Genomic DNA, 19,650 nt, shown 5'->3' with positions numbered 1-19,650 from the left:
CGTAATATTTTCAAGGAAGGCATTATGAAACCCCAAATACAGGTTCTGTGTATTGACATGAAGTGTTACAATACTAAAAGATTTTTTTTTACCACAGATAAACCAAGTCAACCAGGTGAAATTGAGGTAACATCTGTATCAAAGGACAGTATAACAATACAATGGGAAAAACCAGAGTGTGATGGTGGAAAAGACATACTTGGATACTGGGTTGAATACCGCCAGTCTGGAGACAGTGCTTGGAAGAAATGTAATAAGGAACGTATTAAAGACAGACAGTTTACTATGGGTGGCTTATTGGAAGCTACTGAATACGAGTTTAGAGTTTCTGGTGAAAATGAAACTGGTATCAGCAGACCTCGCAGAACAGCAATGACAGTGAAAACTAAACTTACCTGTGAGTCTGACTTTAAAAGTATTTTTTTATTAAGTGTTTCATCATGGTATGTAGGTTAATATGCTCTGCATGCTAAAATATTTTGCTATTATCTTTACACAGCTGGAGAAGCTCCAGGTCTGAGACAAGAAATAAAGGATGTCACTGCCAAACTTGGTGATAGTACCAAACTAACTTGCCAGATTGTTGGAAGACCACTACCTGATATCAAATGGTTCCGTTTTGGCAAGGAGCTGGTGCAAAGCCGCAAATATAAAATGTCTTCTGATGGACGTAACCACTCACTTACAGTGTTAATTGAAGAACAGGAGGATGAAGGATTGTACACTTGTGTGGCAACTAATGATGCTGGAGAAATTGAAACCAGTGGCAAGCTTCTCTTGGAAGCTGCTCCTCAGTTCCATCCTGGATTCCCTCTGAAGGAGAAGTACTATGCTGGTGTAGGTTCAACTCTTCGTCTCCATGTAGCATACATTGGACGTCCAGTACCTGCTATTACTTGGTTCTATGGCAAGAAGCTTTTAAAATCTGCTGAAAACATCGCCATTGAGAGTACAGAACACTATACACACCTTGTCATTAAGAATGTGCAACATAAGAGCCATGCCGGCAAATACAAGGTGCAGCTGAGCAACATATTTGGAACTGTTGATACTGTACTAAATGTAGAAATACAAGGTAATTATGCTCTAGAAATTTATTTTTTTTTGGTGAATGTTTTGTTTGAAAAGTTACTTGTTAATGTCTTGTACTATACCTAAATATATTTTTTCTTCATTTCTATAGATAAACCAGACAAACCCACAGGCCCAATTGTTGTGGATGCTTTGCTGAAAAATTCTGTTGTAATCAGCTGGAAGCCACCAGAAGATGATGGTGGATCAATGGTAACTAACTATGTTGTTGAACGCAGAGAAGCTAAGGAAGGTGAAGAATGGCACCTGGTGTCTTCTGCTATTTCTGGAACCACCTGCAGAATTGTTAACCTCAATGAAAATGCTGGCTATTACTTCCGTGTATCAGCACAGAACTTGTATGGTGTCAGTGACCCACTGGAGGTCCCATCTATTGTTGTAATCAAAAGTCCATTTGGTAAGTGCTGCTAAATAAAAGTCACTATGTACAGTTGATTACCAGGGTTCCAAATATCATTGTTAATGATTTATCATTTTAATTACAGAAAAACCAGGACAACCAGCAAAACCAGTGGTTACAGCTGTCACAAAAGATTCTTGTGTGGTGTCCTGGAAGCCACCAGCAAGTGATGGAGGAGCCAAGATTACTAATTACTACCTTGAGAAACGTGAGAAGAAGCAGAACAAATGGATCTCAGTAACAACAGAGGAAATTCATGAGACAGTCTATTCTGTAACAGGTCTTATTGAAGATCTTGAATATGAGTTCCGTGTCAAATGTGAAAATCTTGGAGGAGAAAGCGAATGGAGTGAGACATCTGATCCTATTGTGCCTAAAACTGATGTACCTATACGTGCTCCACAGTTTAAGGAAGAACTTAGAAACCTTAATGTGAAATACAGAAGCACTGCTACCTTTGTCTCCAAGATTGTTGGTCATCCCAAGCCTGTTGTGAAATGGTTCAAGCAAGGTAAAGAGATCCTCCCAGATGGAGAGAAGGTTAAACTGCAAGAATTTAAAGGAGGATACTATCAGCTAGTCATTACAAATGTCTTTGAGGATGATGCCACAGTCTACCAAGTCAGAGCCACTAACCAAGGAGGATCTATATCTGCTACAGCTTCCTTGGATGTGGAAGGTAAGCATAGTGTGCCATATTTTTTAATAAAACCTATGAATGAAAACAAATGCATTTTCAGACAAATTAACCAGTATTATATTGTTGTTTATTTTATTTTCTTTAGTTCCTGCCAAAATCCATCTGCCTAAACATCTGGAAGGCATGGGTGCTGTACATGCCCTGAGAGGTGAAGTTGTCAGTATCAAAATTCCATTCTCTGGTAAACCAGACCCTGTGATAACATGGCAGAAAGGACAGGATCTTATTGACAACAACGGGCAGTATCAAGTCATTGTAACACGGTCCTTCACTTCACTTGTGTTCTCCAATGGAGTTGAAAGGAAAGATGCAGGCTTCTATGTAGTCTGTGCAAAGAACAGATTTGGAATTGACCAAAAGACAGTAGAACTAGATGTTGCAGATGTCCCTGATCCACCAAGAGGTCTCAAAGTCAGTGATGTTTCAAGAGACTCTGTTAACCTCACTTGGAATGCCCCAGCTACTGATGGTGGTAGTAAGATCATTAACTACATTATTGAGAAATGTGCAACAACTGCAGAGAGATGGATTCGTGTCGGCCAGTCTCGTGAAACCAGATACACTGTTGTGAACTTATTTGGAAAAACAAGATATCAGTTCAGAATAATAGCTGAAAATAAGTTTGGACAGAGTAAACCATCTGAAATAACAGAACCAGTTGTTACAAAGGAAGATAAATCAAGAATGTTGAATTATGATGATGAAGTGTCTGAAATTGAAATTTCCAAATCAAAAGCAGAACACAGCTCCACAAAAGTGCTTCATGAAAGATTCTCAATTGCTGAAGAGCTTGGACATGGGCAATTTGGAATTGTTCACCGTTGCATTCACAATGCTTCCAAGAAAACATACCTTGCCAAATTCGTAAAGGTTAAAGGTGCCGACCAAGTTGCAGTGAAAAAAGAGATTTCTATCCTTAATGTGGCTCGACACACAAATATTTTGTACATGTATGAATCATTTGAAAGCCTTGAGGAACTAGTTATGATATTTGAATTCATCTCTGGCGTTGACATCTTTGAAAGAATTGGTGCAGCAGGTTTTGATTTCTGTGAAAGAGAAATTATTTCTTATGTACGCCAAATATGTGAAGCTCTTGAATTCCTTCATTCTAACAGCATTGGACACTTTGACATCAGACCAGAAAACATCATATATACAACGAGACGCAGCTCAAGAATTAAAATTACTGAGTTTGGTCAAGCCAGGCAGTTAATTCCTGGAGACAGTTTCCGAATTCAGTTTACTGCCCCTGAATATTATGCACCTGAAGTTCACCAACACGATTTGGTCAGTACAGCAACCGACATGTGGTCTCTTGGTACCCTTGTCTATATACTTTTGAGTGGTCTCAATCCATTTGCAGCTGAAACAAACCAGCAGGTAATTGAGAACATCACCAATGCTGAGTACAATTTTGAAGATGAAGCCTTTAAAGATGTCAGTTTGGAGGCATTGGATTTCATTGACAGACTTCTGGTGAAAGAAAGAAAGAGTCGTATGACTGCTGCAGAAGCCCTTGAACACTCCTGGCTTAAACAGAGGACAGAGAAGCAGAGCACAAAAGTTATTAAGACATTAAGACACAGACGTTATTATCAGAGCTTAATTAAGAAGGAGTGGAATTTTGTAGTCTCTGTTGCTCGCATCTCTTGTGGTGGTGCCATAAGATCTCAAAGGGGAGTCACTGTTGCTAAAGTCAAGGTTGCATCAATTGAAATTGGACCCATTTCTGGACAAATATCACATGCTGTTGGAGAGGAAGGAGGATATGCCAAATTCTCCTGCAAGATTGAAAATTACGATCAGTCCACACAAGTTACTTGGTACTTTGGCATCCGTCAACTGGAAAATAGTGACAAGTATGAAATCACCTACAATGAAGGTCTTGCAACAATCTACATCAAAGACATCAGAAAATCAGATGATGGCACCTATAGATGCAAAGTAGTTAATGACTATGGGGAGGACAGTTCCTATAGTGAATTGTTTGTAACAGGTGTCAGAGAACAATCTGAATATTACAGATGCAGGACAGTGAAGAAGGTAAAAAGAAGAGTTGATACAATGAGACTTTTGGAGCGACCACCAGAGTTTACCTTGCCTCTTTTTAACCGCACAGCTTATATTGGTGAGAATATCAGATTTGGTGTCACAATCACAGTGCATCCCGATCCACAGGTGACATGGCTCAAGTCAGGTCAGAAAATAAAACCTGGTGAAGATGAAAAGAAATACACTTTTGAATCTGACAAAGGTTTGTACCAGCTGATTATTCACAATCTGACAACAGATGACGATGCAGAATATACTGTTATGGCTAAGAACAGATACGGTGAAGACAGCTGCAAAGCTAAGCTCACAGTTATACCTCATCCAGCAGCAGCAGACAATACCTTAAGACCAATGTTCAAGCGTTTGCTTGCAAATTGTGAATGTCAGGAAGGTCACTCTGTCCGCTTTGAAATCAGAGTATCAGGAACCCCAAAACCAACACTGAAATGGGAGAAGGATGGTCAGCCCTTGGCACTGGGCCCTAACATTGACATTGTTCATGAGGGTCTTGATTACTATGCTCTCTTCATTAGAGACACCTTGCCAGAAGATTCAGGCTACTATAGAGTCACTGCTACCAATAGTGCTGGATCAACAAGCTGCCAAGCATACCTTAAGGTTGAGCGCATGCGATATGTCAAGCATGAGTACAAATCTGAGGAAGAACGTAAGGTACATGTACAGAGGCAGATTGACAAGACCTTGAGAATGGCAGAAATTCTTGCTGGCACTGACTCTGTCCCACTAACACCAGTTGCACAGCAAGCCCTAAGGGAAGCTGCAATTTTGTACAGGCCAGCAGTGAGCACCAAAACTGTAAAAGGAGAGTATGAAATTCAGAAAGAGGAAATGAAGAAAGAAGTAAAAGTAATTCGTATGCCATATGAAATTCCAGAACCACGTGTGCGTGGTGCAACTGCACTTGAAGAAGATCAATCCATCAAGAAGTTTGTACCAATGTCAGAAATGAAATGGTACAAGAGATTGAGAGATCAGTATGAGATGCCAGAACCTCTTGAGCGCATAGTTCAAAAACGTCCAAAGCGTATTCGTCTCTCAAGATGGGAGCAATTCTATGTAATGCCACTGCCACGCATCTCTGATCAATACAAACCTAAATGGAGAATACCAAAAGTATCACAGGATGACCTGGAAATTGTAAGACCTGCTCGTCGTCGTACACCATCACCAGATTATGAACTTTATTACAGACCACGTCGACGCTCTCTTGGAGATGTATCTGATGATGAATTACTTCTCTCAGTTGATGACTATTTGGCTATGAAAAGAGTTGAAGAGGAAAGATTAAGACTAGAAGAAGAGTTAGAACTTGGCTTTTCTGCCTCTCCTCCAAGTCGCAGTCCTCCAAGATTTGAGCTGTCAACCCTTCGTTATGCCTCCCCAGAAGCTCGTGTTAGCAGAGAAAAGAGAACTGAAGCAGATTATAGGTATTCCACATACCATATTCCAACTAAAGAAGAGGTCACAACAAGCTATGCAGACCTCAGACAGCGCTATGAAAGAGCTATATACAAGCCACACAAACAAAAACAAAAAATAATTGAAGAGAGAGAGGATGAAGAATTACTTCGTCCATATAGCACAACCCAAAGGCTTTCCCAGTATACAAGAGATCTTGAATATATGGAAAGGGAGGAAAAAAGCAGATTGCTATCAAGAAGAGAAAGGGAAATAACAGAAATAACTGATATTGAAGAAGAACAGGAAGAAATTACCAGGAGGGCCAGCAGACAAGTACGGCAGACATCTCCTGAAGTAACAAGATTGCTTGGAAGGAGAAGATCACTCTCACCAACTTATATTGAGCTTATGCGTCCTGTCTCTGAACTTATAAGACCTCGTTCTAAACCAGCTGAGCCAGAGAGAAGATCTCCCACACCTGAGAGAACAAGACCTCGATCTCCCAGCCCTGTTTCTAGTGATAGATCCCTCTCACGCTTTGAAAGAACTGCAAGATTTGATATTATGTCAAGGTATGAATCAATGAAAGCTGCTCTCAAAACACAAAAGTCTTCAGAAAGAAAGTATGAAGTTTTAACTCAGCAACCTTTTACATTGGACCATGCCCCCCGAATAACTTTGAGAATGCGCTCTCATCGTGTACCTACTGGCCAGAACACAAGATTTATTCTAAATGTGCAATCAAAACCTACAGGTGATGTTAAATGGTATCACAATGGAGTTGAAATTCAGGAGAGTTACAAGTATCATATTAGTAACGTGAGTGGAGTCCTGACTCTGGAAATCATTGACTGCCATTCCGAAGACAGTGGAACATATCGTGCAGTTTGTACTAACTACAAAGGTGAGACCTCTGACTATGCTACCCTAGATGTATCAGGAGATGACTTTTCCACCTATACACCAAAGAGGAAAGATGATATTGTGCCTAAGTCTGCTTTCCCTGAGCTACTTAAATCAGAAGATTATGCATTTGCCTCTTTTAAGAAAACATCTGAAATTGAGGCCAGTTCTTCAAGAAGAGAAGTTAAATCACAAATAACTTCATTAAGAGAATCTTCTGAATCATATGAAGCTTATGCATCTGAAGAAAAGAAAGTTTCTGCATCTGAAGCAAAAGCACTGGAAGAAAGAGTTGTTCACAGGAAATTTAGGAGTTCAGAACCTGCAAAAATACTCACCAAACCACAGTCTGTGACAGTGTCTGAAGGTGAGACCGTAAGGTTTTCATGTGACTTTGATGGAGAACCAACGCCAACAGTTACATGGCAGCTTGCTGGAAAGGCTATCATTTCCTCCACACGTCACCACATAACATCAACCAAGTACAGCTCTTCCTTTGAAATAACCTCTGTCAAGTTTTCTGATGAAGGCAACTACACAGTAGTGGTGGAAAACTCTGAAGGAAAGCAAGAAGCACATTTCACACTGACAATTAAACGATCAAAAACGGTTGAGAAAAGTGTTACATCACCACCACGAGTTAAATCTCCAGAACCACACAAGAAGTCTCATGATTCAATAAAATCACCAAAAAGAGTGAAGTCCCCAGAGCCAGCAACACCAAAAACCAAGTCAACCGCCAAATCACCAGCCGATAAGGTTCAGTTACCAACTGTCTCTGCCCCCAAAATTGCTCAGAACCTAAAAGTTGTAGCAAGTGATGACAAAGCTAAGCTGGCATGTGTGGTTGAGAGCACATTACTGAATGGAAGAGAAGTTTCATGGTACAAGGATGGTAAGAAGCTAAGGGAAGATGGACATTTCCACTTTCGTTACTCTTCCGATGGGACCTATGAACTCACCATTCATAATATCTCTGAAGCTGACCAAGGTGAATACACATGTGAGATAACTGGAGAAGGAGGAGTCTCAAAAACAAGCCTGCAGTTCATTGGACAAACATTTAAAAGTGTTTTCTCTCAAGTTACCACTGCAAGAGATTACAAGAAATCTGTCCAAGTGTCAAAATCTGTAGTTCATGAGGAGGTTAGTAAAACTGACTTGGTCTCTGAAGATATCAAGACTCGCCATACAGAGATTAAATCTTCAGTAAGTAGTGTCAGTTTTAGTGAAGGCCAAAAAGTCACTCTCAAGGCCAGTATGTCTGGAGCATCTCAAGTAAAATGGGTGCTCAATGGATTTGAACTAAAAAACTCTGAAGACTACAGATATGGAGTGTCTGGCAGTGATCAAACGTTAACCATCAAAAAGGTCAGCAGCAAAGATCAGGGGATCCTGACCTGTGAAGGAAGAACAGACCAAGGAATAGCCAAATGCCAGTTTGACTTGACATTAAGCAAAGATGCTTCCAATGCACCATCATTTGTCTATCAACCAAAGTCTCAAAATATCAATGAAGGTCAAAATATCATATTTACATGCGAACTCACTGGAAATCCATCTCCTGAAGTCGAATGGTTTAAAGACAATGTTCTGGTAATTCACATTTTTTAGTCTTCTTTTATTCTTTTGTTTTCTAATTACCTAATGTGAAAACTAAATTATTTTTTTTCTTTTGTAGATTTCTGTCTCATCTCATATAAGACTGTCTCGATCTAAAAATGTATACACTCTAGAAATTCAAAGTGCAACTGAGAAGGATAGTGGCAAATACACAATAAAAGCCAAGAACTACCATGGACAGTGTTCTGCTACTGCCTCCTTAAATGTTCTCCGTGAGTATTATTGTAGACCTAAATACATGTCTATATGCCATCTATGTCTATAGCTAGTCCAAATTAACATGTCAATGTTCAGAAAGTACATATGCATATACAATTTGCATATATATATATATATGCAAATTTGGGTAAAATCACAGAGCATGAGTTAATAAACAGGCCAGGATGCCTAAATGAAAAAATGTACAGTAAATTTAGGTCACGGGGAACATTAAGTTAGTCTGAACTGGAGTCTAAGAAATAAATCAGTAGTTGCAGTGATGTGTAACTGGAAACACATAGAAATATTTTTTTTTTTGTCATTTGTCTAGGAACTTTTTTGTGAGCTACACAAAAGTGAGTTATATTAGCACATGGCTGTTCAAATTGGTTCACAATTGTCATTATCTTGTCAATAAGTATGCCTCATGTATACACTGTGCAGAGTGGTCAGTCCAGTGTCCTACATATGCAATCAGTAAAAATGTGCCTAACCTAGAAAGTCATGTTTGAAATATAGTGGAGTCAGGTGTTGATGTAACGTAATTATCTAGTCAGCATTTCCTCAAATTCGGCATATAATTTTACATGGCCTAATCCTTACAAGGAAAAGAATACATTAGGAATATATACTACATTTACTTTTTATGTATATTATTATGTATTTATGTTCCATGTATTTTTGCCAGTTCTACTGGATAACTATTCTGTAATGTGCTTGTATTGACAAAGTGTTTGTGTTCTTAATCAAAGGTCTTGTTGAAGAACCTTCCAAACAAGTTTTGCTAAAAGCTGCTGGTGAAGCTAGCTTGCTCGAAAGCTTATCTATGCAATCCATGCAAATGTCTGCCTCCAGGCAAGAAGCCTCCTTCAGCAGTAGCAGCAGTAGTATTTCAGAATCCAAATTTGCAAGTATGTCTTCAATGAAAGAAGCGTCCTTCATGGAAATGCACTCCAGCAGCATGATGGAATCCTCCAGCTTAAGACATTTGGAAAGTTCCTCCAAAATGTTATCTGCAGGATTCAGAGGTACGCATACACAACCTGACATTTCACTGCACTGACAGTTGAGGCCAGGTTCACAATTATCTGGTTTAGGTTCAGGGTAAAGTAAACAAAATGGGATCCAATAGATGGCAATATGTGATTGAACCATATAGTGTGAGCCCAGCCAGAACAAAAAACAAGTTGCTATATCTTACAGTCTGAAACTGGGCTGGCTATCAGTGAGGAATAAGGCTGTGCTATTATACGAATTTAATAGTAGATTCAGATTCGTACAAATTCACATGTCTCACTGGGTCTATTTAAAATTTAAAAATAACAAGTCAAATATATGATTGTGTTTGTCTCTATTACTAATGTCTGATAATAATGCAAAACTTGTTAAACATCATGAACACTACATATTGTATGGGAAAAGAACAATTACAGTTTTTTTTAATCTGCTTTCTTCCGAACTCAGTACAGTTTGTTTAGTAATGCATGCTCTCTTAATAGGACAGACAATCTGTGCAATTTACCAGCCTAGAACATGACAACTTAAAAAAATATGTTATATTTGTATTATGGTCCTTAAAATTTTAAAAAGATGAATCTGAAGATGGTGTTTTTCCAATACACTTAGATGTTAACTGTTTTTGATTACCTATTTACAGGGAGCTCACCTAAGATTGAAGCCCTTCCATCTGATGTCAGTATTGATGCAGGAAAGGTTCTTACTGTGGCCTGCGCCTTTTCTGGAGAACCCACCCCAGAAGTTGCATGGTCTCAATCTGGGCGATCAGTTCCTACTGAAGGACAGAAGGGCAGAGTTCACATCGAAACATCTGAAGACTTGACCACCCTTACCATCCTAAATGTGCAAAAGATAGATGGGGGACGTTACACACTGAATCTGTCAAACAATTTCGGATCGGATTCTGCGTCTGTGAATATTAATGTTCGAACACCATAAGTGATCGATCGTTTACACTCACTTGTATTCCTACAAGTGATTCACTAGGACTGGAATTGATTTGTAAATAGAAAACTATTTTTGTACCTACCTTTTTAAGACAAAATCTACTCATTTACACTTAATTGTGCTCTCATTTAACTTAAGAGGATAAAACCTTTTTATGACATGTACATACTGTATATAGCCGAGTTGACCGGTTATGGAGTTCTGTACCATATATTTTGTGACATTTTAAAGAAAATGCAACAGAACGAACGGTGGGCAGGAGAAAGTTTCTTAGGAAGCGAATACCTTGTCTACCATTAAACTATGTGCCTCAACACCATGTTGATGTCTTAAGTATGCCTCAGCAGGTTGAGAAACTCCCTGTTGAAGACTACACCCGATAGAGGATGCTATACACGAACTATGCTAATAAACATTACATATTTGAAATAATGGTAAATGCCAGGTGCTGTCTGCAACTACCCTCCTGCAGTCAGCACTGCAATATTTACCTTATTGACAAAAGACGACTGTTTACTGTTTAACAGAGAATATTTCTTCACTGAGCAAAGTGTGAGCGGCCAACACTTTGTTCACAATGTTTCACAGCCCTTTTTCTGACATGTCGACTCCCTCAACTTGCTCCAAAAAGTAACATCACCTGGCCATACCCTCATCGAAGCAAGTTCAGAGACTCGCGTGCAGAATCAGTGGCAATGCTCCTTGAGGTTCATGGGTGCAGTGATTGTGTGTGTTAGATTAGATTGCATTACATGTTATGACAACAGGGCAAATAAACAGAGAACCACAGTCAAGCAAACTGTTATACTCCTGTAAAGCCTGATAATTAATTGTTGCTCTTTCATGTAGTACTTATTCTGACTGTAGTATTATCTATTTATTGAACCTCTTGGAGATAGTTCATTGATTGCAATAAAGCGTGTTATCTGCACCAATAAACCGTTGTGCTTCATTTTTTTATGCTATGGGGGTTGTGGGAACTAGAAGAGTCTTTTTGTGGGCATATATGTTTAGCAAAAAAAAATGTTTAGTTTTCTAAATGGGCAAAGTTTAAAATCCCTGTTGGGCTTTTACTGGTTCCTGTGATTTAAAGAGCTTTCCCCTCACTACTGTCAAAAAAAATTGGTCCAGTTATAATAGGTATACTATTGTATCCAAAAGAAGTAATAGACATAATTGTCATAAACAACTTGATACAAGGGGCTGTATATACAAAGATACACTGACTACCATATTTCAATCAGTAACAACATTTCTGCAACGGAATATAAGTTTCTTCTCCTTATATAACTCTAGATGCATTTTCTTTTAAGGGTGAAAAGCTACAGCAGCTTGGGACTAGAATACATCAGGAATAACAGAAAGATCCATCTCCATTCAAGTTTTAAGAGCAATCTGTCAGGGACAGTTCAGCTAGCCAAATCTGATCCACATAGCTATGAAGTACCTAGGAAAAAACAGAATGTTTGTAGATCATTCAAAAGAAGAACCATTTGGCAGCCGAACAATACATACACACTTATGATATAGCCAGCTAATCTCCAGTCCCCTCAAATGATTGCCACACTGTCACATGGAAGAAAAGTACAAAGCCACATCATACTAGGTAAATTTCTTTGCTCCTAGAACCTGAACTCAGAGGAAAATGAAGGGTTAGTGAGCATCAGAAGCTGATGAGGGAACATTAAAGTAAAACTATTTGCTTTGCACTTTCCTGAGAGACAAATCAGGGCTGCCATTGCCGATTCCCTACTGCTGATGCTAGTTGTCTGGCTAGTACACTGACATTAAGGTTTGTGTCAGTAAACTGGGACAAGTATGTTGATAAAGACTCTGTAAAGTCACGTGTCCTTAGGTGTATGCTACTAGGGGTAAAGGATGCAAAGAATTAAACCAAAGGAAATGCATGACAGCTAGAAAACTAGTACTGTACTTGCAGAATAGGAAAAACTTGGCAAGTAAACAAGTTAATGCCAGATAAAATATATAAATACTATGTGGATACCTGCAACACATGCTCATTTCTTTGTATGTATATTTAAAGATGCAGCAAGTATAGAAAATGGCTAATAATATACCACAAGTTTAGATTGCACCTTTGCTGCTCTGAAATCTCATCCAGCTTTGTCACCCCTGCCTGCTGGAAGGTGCCGAAAACGGTCCATATTTACATGATAACATTATTGTTGATGCAAATTTGTCGGCTCCACCTCCATGGTGAAAATTTGCCCTTCCACCACATTCCACCACACCCCCAAGGTGGGGCCAGAAACTCAGGGTCATGTAAAAAAAACAGTTTGAGATGATTCGAGCTTTGTGACGTGGTAAGTTATTTGCAGGAAGTAGCTAAAAGAAGATGGGTACACTGCACATAAATGGATATAACTGGTTAGCCACAATGTAAAGGTGAGCTGTAGCATTTAAATGATGTCAGTTGATCCAAAGTGTGCCAAGAAATTATCCCCTATGCAATTTCACCACCAGCAGACTGGACTGTTGATAAAAGGCAGGATGGATAAATGCTTCCATGTTGTTGGCATTACATTCTGACCATATAATCTAAATGTTGGAGCAGAAATCGAAGATTGTAAGATCGGGCAACATTTTTTCAACTTTTTCTAATTTTGAAGGGCTTGTCTGTACCTCTTCTTAGCTCACCTATAGCCCATCTGCTTTAGGATGGTAAAATATTCTGTTTTCACAGATGCTCTTCTGCATACCTCGGTTGTAATGTAATAATTTGTGTTATTCTTGACTTTTTATCAGCTTGTCTTGCCATTCTCATCCGACCTCTAACATCAACAAGGCTTTTTGACCAGAGAACTGCTGTTCACTGGATGTTTTTCCATTTCGGACCCTTCTCTGGAAACTCTAGAGATGGTTGTACATAAAAATCCAAGCAGATCATTAGTTTCTGAAATACTCAGACCACCCCATCTGGCACCAAGTTAGTCACTTAAATAACAACCCCCCACATGATTGGCTGATTGGATATTTGCGTTGGGAAACAGCTGAATAGGTTTACCTAATAAAATGACCAGTGGGTGTGTACATTCATTAATTTTTTTTCCCAGTAGACCAGTAGAAATAGTGTAGCTCTCAACTGTCCCGGTTTCATTGGAAGAGTACCAATTCTGGCTGTCAATGCAGTGTGTTATTATATTGCAATTTACATAGACACTGGACACAGAAAATCCTTATAACACCTTTGTTCTGTCAGCTCAGTTTGGACTTCAATAGTAAATGATATCAATATCAATAAAAAACCCAGCTGTGTCTATCACACAGAAGTTGGTACTAAGCAAGTTCAGTTCAGTAAACTTTGCTTTGGTGGTTGGGCGTTCTTGGCAAGAATTCAAAAGACCAAATAACCCCCCCACACACACATATTACTATCTATGTGACCATTAAGTCTATGACTGGCTGATGAAACAGAAATGCAAACATGGTGACATAATTTAGCTTTAATATGCAAACTGTATGTTATACAATAAAAAAAAGTTACAATTTATGATGGCTCAGTTTTATCAGACTTGCAAAACAGTACAATTTCAAACCAGTTATACTACTTTTAAATTCATTTCTTTATTTTCAAATACAAACAGGTTTACTTTTTGGCATCATCATTGAAAATGACAAGAACACTAAACATTTATCATTACTTTATTGGCATCTGTATGTGACAAATAGATGTGACTGTCATAAGTAAAAGCATGTAAAACAATTTGCTGAGTACCCTTCAGAGATGGATGCACAATATTTTTCTGAGCTCCGGACAAGTTTGGCTTTACTTGCCTTACTGTGATTTATAGCACTAAACAAGCAACATAACTTGATATAATTATTTAATATACTGTTTAATTACTGACATAACAATCAAAACAAGCATGTACGGAGGCCTAAATGTCATAATAAAATGTTTTTCTCACACTAGCCTTGTGTGCCCAGTCTTTCCTAAAAGCTGCCATATGCTATTTTGTAGACATGAAAATATGATGAAATGGCTATCAAATATTAAATGCAAGCAATGTATATCTGCAAGAACTTTAAATAAATATAATATTTATAAAAAATAAATAATATTTAAATATCTGCTTTAAAGGATTGCTTATAATCCCAACCAACCATATAATCATTTTTGTTTATTGGCTCATCACAATTATATGTTGTCTTACTGGTCTGCATGTGTGGAGTAGGGGTGACATTTAGGCAATTTTATTTTGATTTGTCCCTTTAGTTCCAGTTGTCCTTTATATGGAAGCTGCAGCTCTTTTACACAGCCTCTATCTCCTTGTCCATTCATTGTATTCAATACAAGGCATTCTGAATGCTGTGATGTGGATATTACTTACTGAAGTTCTACTTTTAGGATACTCCAGTAAATTAAAGCGAAAAAGTAATAAGGAAATGTACAGAGTTTTTTTCACTGTTTGCAAAGCACATGATGTCCATTAAAAATTAATGCCAGTGGTAAACACAAATGACAATTTTTGCTGAGCATTCTATGTGCAGAACAGTAAAAATGTCCCTGCTACTTTTACAAAGTTATGTCTGGGTTTGAAAAGATATTTGGTGCATAAAAAATGGATTTAATGAGTGAATATTTTGAACCTGGGGTTTATACTTTAACTTATGCTTAGAGATTGGTTGCTTCTTCAACCGGTTTGTCTTGAATCACAGTGGTCTCTTTGTAACATTTTATACCTGCTGCAGTTTTATTTGTTAGTAAACTAGTGAACACAATGAATATTTACTCTAGTTGCTGCAGAAATGATCTCGTGTTGCACAAAACTGGAGATAACTGAGAAGAGAGGCAATAATTAGTGTTGGTGTCTGAAATCTGGTTGTCCTTATAATCGACCTGAATATGGCTGTTCGAATTCCCACGGCTGCACAGCTGTCAGCTCTGCTCCCCTGATGGTCTTGCAGTTCTTCACAGTCCCGAAAAATAACCCGAATTTTCCCACCGTTGATTTTAATGGTGTTCGAATTCGGCATTCAATCACCCGAACAATATCCCCCTACTCGATTGAATAGCTGTCAAATAATGAGATATTCGACCAACACTAGCAATGATATAAGGACATCAACAGTGACATGATGCTCCCTTCTTACATCAAGGCTGGGGGAGATTCAGTGAACAACAATATTATTTCACTGAAGTGGTTAAAACTGAAACAGTAAACCTGGAAAAGGTATTTGGGATACAAGAATGGCTGAAAAGATTTACAAATCCTTTGGCAGGTAAAATAGCAAGTTCCTAGCTAAAAGTTATGTGCACAGTAAACGACTTACTGAAAAGAAGATATACTGTCCTGCTGCTTACACCAAAGAACTCTGCTGTGGAAAGGAGATACTGCCAGGAGGAGAATCTGCAAATTCTGACACTTTAAGTAGTGTTGAATTGCTGGTCCACGCTGTGGTTCCTCTTGCAGGCCCCTGTGTCACTACACAACCATGCAACACATGCAGTAGCCAGGAATCCCAAAGATCTGCAGAGATCATCTGCAGAGCTGGAGAGTATGGAACATCATCTTTGCAGAGAAAACTTAAAACAAAAATGTTTATTGACGGATTTGTACCCAAGTATATTATTTCTGTCCTGTTAGCTGGGAGCTGCAATAGTTATATACACAATGGCAAAACTTTTCATAGGTGAAGCTCAATTCACTTAACAGAAAAGATAAGGATCTCAAATTAATCTTGTGACTGTACGTTTCAAATTTATTTGGATTCGTTTAACACACCAGGATATGTATCTTTATTTTAAAAAAAAGGGGGGTCAATTAATGAACCTTTAGAATCAAAGAAAATGTTTGCAGATGCCAATAAATCTGTATGGTGAAGATATCATTTCTAACTAAAATTTATTATTCTACTTTTTATCTTTAGTAACACTGTAGCTAAGGAAGGGTAAAATATTTGGATAATATTCTCAACCGTTTTCGCCTTTCATAGTGCACCTAACAGTGGGACACCATACAACCAACAAGATCGTAGGAATTATTTCAAATATTACAAGAAGATGCTGCAGCACAGTGTAGGGTTATCCTCCTATGAGCTTTGAGCTACTTAACATTGTCCAGTGTCTCACAGGAAGGAAAATGATGCCACCCTTTCCTATGTGCCCTAGAGGGACATATTGAAACAGACCTAAAATGTATGATTAAATGTAAAGAGGGTTGTTGGAAGGAAGAAAAAAAAAACACACTTGCTAGTCCAGTTTTATATTTGCCATTTAAAGTGTCATGAAAAACAGCGGTCATATTTTGGGAATGAACAGTCTCCAGTCATTTGGGTTATAAAGGCAAATAATAAAGCTTGTGACTAAATGCTGGACCAAACCAATACTGTAAAAATAAGGACCAGAGGACCTCTTTACCCCATTTTTCAAAATGGCAAGTAATAAAACTGGACCCCTTCTAGGAAGTGGGGAGGTCTCTTTTTTCAAGCACTTCACTTTTAGCTATCAATGACTAGAGCTACCTCACCTTTGTTAAACAAGGAATTCATTCAACTGAAGGAGGTTCAGAATTTGTCTACACATCATCTCCTAAATTGTGAGATAGCAAGAATCATGCAGACAGAATTAAAATGCAATATTCAAGCATGGGTCCAATTCCAAATGGAAAAACATTTTATAGCTTTGAAAAAAAGCTTTAACTAAAGAGTTTTACAAAAGGCACTTTATGGCAGTCACATGGAATGAGAACAAAAAAAAAATCTTTAAACATCTCAAAGTAAATACAGTCATTTCAAATGATTCCATTGATTACAAAAGTATGTTTTAGTGGAGGGAAAAAAAATATATCCTTAGCAGACATACATCCATTTTTTTTTTTTTAACAATATTTTGAAACACTAGTGTTATGGATTTGTAAATAAAATAAGTAAAAGTTTGTCATTTTGATGCAAAATAACAATATAAAAACGTAAACTCTTTTCAGAGAAAGAAAAGCACTGGATTGCTCAGTTTCCTATTGTTGTTCCTTAACAACGCAAGAATGGTTAAAGGTCCAGCAAGCCCAAGCCACCAATGTTTGACAAGTATTTTTTTAATAGACAATTTAAAATTCGATGTGAGCTTGTCACAAAATTAGACAATTTAAAAGTATTATATTCCTTATTTTTTGAGTTTGCAAGTTGTTCACCTGCAAATGTTGTGCTTGGCCAACCGATTTAACAATTGGTAATTGCTCAACTGTATGGTATATGGTACTCATATATTGTGGGGTTTGGGATGGTGTGAACCACAGAACCTTGCTGAGAATGCTGCAATAGATGGGAGATCCCAATGGACAGGTGTTCAATAGTTTGTAAGCATGAAATACACTTTTAATTAAAATTTACCAACATATCCAAACACTTCACATTGGATCAAGAACCATAAAAATTGTTTGCTTGGTCATCTGGTAAAATGGTTTAGATGATTGGATTTAAAGTGACAATAGGCTCCTGTGCACTAGAGATAGCTGATAAAATGACATAGCGGGCAAGAGAGGGTGAGGCCAAGCACCGTTTAAAAAGCGGAGGCCCCCTTGCCTGGACCTACTCACTATTCATTTTGACATATTGGTACCATATTGGTTGACATATTGGTTGGTGATATTGGTACCAAGCAAGTAATCAGCTTTAAAAATAAGCCATTGGTGACCTCTCAACATGAAAATACAGTAAACAATTAATTCACAATACGTACAACAAAAGTACTGAAATCGGTTAGGTGATAGTTTCAATAGTTCAGCAATCCCTGCTCGTCCTCCTGCAGCTCCTTCTCTGTGATTTCATTAAGCTGACAAAACACTTACAGTCTAATGTACTCTTTTGAACACAATCAGCCCTCACACTAAATAGTTTTGAAAGGGGGTAAAGGTGGTTGTACTTTCAGATTTGAACACATGGAGTTAGCTTTACATAGAATGAATCCAAAAGGCTGTTGAGCCAGAGATGGTATGGGGTGCAAAGTGAAGTGAGCTGGCTTTCAAAATTATTTCAGCGCTTCTGATGTATTTTCAGGATGAATTGCTCCACAGTGCCTGCAGCTAAGCAGGTCAGTATAGAATAGCTTAAAGCTCATACATAATAATATGAATGTTCAAAGTCTGTCTACTGGAACACTTTAAACCTTCTTATGACATTTTTAGCATATACTATATTTTTAATGGGTTTAAATTTTAGCTTGTGGTGAGAAAAATACGCAGAATATTTTGAATGAGACATTCTCATACACAGCTGACTTTGCATCATAAAATCCTACTGCAAAAAACAATAATATGGTTGATCTAAGACCCCAGCAAACAGTCCCTACTGTCCTATATTAGAGGAATGAATCCATCAAGCCAGTCTGGCTCAATTTGCTCAGTTGTACTGAGCAGAGGTATGTGCTTAGAGACACACACAGATGAAAAATCAAATTGGGGGAAAAAAAATAAATTTGGTTACTCAGAGACGTACTTTTAGCAAGTTTTAGCAGCCTGTTGGACCCATTAAAGCACCACCATTCAGCACAGATTTTAAGAGATTTTAAAGTATACAGTGAATCACAATCTATCAAGCTCAAATTTATACTGTGATTGCAAGATAAAGGGTACGTGTTAAGAAATAAAGCTAAGCAAACAAATTTGCCAATGTATATGTATACATGATCGAAAGTCCAAGGCCTTCAAAGACATAATTATGGCACTCTTAGTGGTTATTTCTGAGCAGTCACATATCATATTGCTGCATGTGATACTCCTGCACCAAACAAGAGTTTACGATTTATAAGAGACTAAAGGAATGAGGGGGGAGGGGGAAGGGTTCAGGAAGCAGAGAATGGAACGTTGCATAGCTTTACAACTTTGATAAATTCTGACAACTTTAATGAATAGCATATCTAGTGAAATTTAGAATGTTGTTCTTTGTAATATTTTGATGTTTAAAGCAAAAAAAAAAAACTTTAAAAAAAAAATATATAAAATGTGCAAAGCTTGTTCAGGAATAGTTTAAGTCGGCTCCCCAATACATTAGATAGACTGGGGTATAGGTCAATCATATCCAGAGCTATAGGCAATCCTGGCCAGTATGAAAGATATTGCTCAATGGAAAAAAAAAGTGTCATTGTGGTCACTTGTAGTCTCTTTTAGAGGAACATGAGATAATGGGATAACACAGAAGTATCATTTGGAGAAAGTTATTATCCCATAACCAGATTGTCTCAAAAAGGACCTTCCTGCTGCAGATGTAGAAAAAATGAAAACATTTATGTCAAAAAGCTTACATGAGATTTTAATATTGGGTTTATTATATTATC

General features: G+C 37.9%; 1 protein-coding gene across 1 annotated transcript in view; it reads left to right on the top strand.

The window, feature by feature from the left end:
• Positions 1-11,297, top strand: part of TTN (titin) — a 229,257-nt gene extending 217,960 nt beyond the window's left edge. The window contains exons 324-331 of the mRNA XM_072418400.1: positions 98-397; positions 500-1,075; positions 1,184-1,489; positions 1,578-2,171; positions 2,278-8,168; positions 8,254-8,407; positions 9,146-9,421; positions 10,051-11,297. Of these exons, the coding sequence (XP_072274501.1) occupies positions 98-397; positions 500-1,075; positions 1,184-1,489; positions 1,578-2,171; positions 2,278-8,168; positions 8,254-8,407; positions 9,146-9,421; positions 10,051-10,349 (8,396 nt within the window). The 3' untranslated portion in view covers positions 10,350-11,297. The remainder of the gene's footprint in view (positions 1-97; positions 398-499; positions 1,076-1,183; positions 1,490-1,577; positions 2,172-2,277; positions 8,169-8,253; positions 8,408-9,145; positions 9,422-10,050) is intronic.
• Positions 11,298-19,650: the final 8,353 nt, after the last annotated feature.

The sequence above is a fragment of the Pyxicephalus adspersus genome, chromosome 7, assembly GCF_032062135.1.
Source record: "Pyxicephalus adspersus chromosome 7, UCB_Pads_2.0, whole genome shotgun sequence".
In the NCBI taxonomy this organism is placed as follows: domain Eukaryota; kingdom Metazoa; phylum Chordata; class Amphibia; order Anura; family Pyxicephalidae; genus Pyxicephalus; species Pyxicephalus adspersus.
The sequence above is the reverse complement of the archived record's forward strand: the minus strand, read 5'-3'. Positions and strand labels throughout refer to the sequence as shown.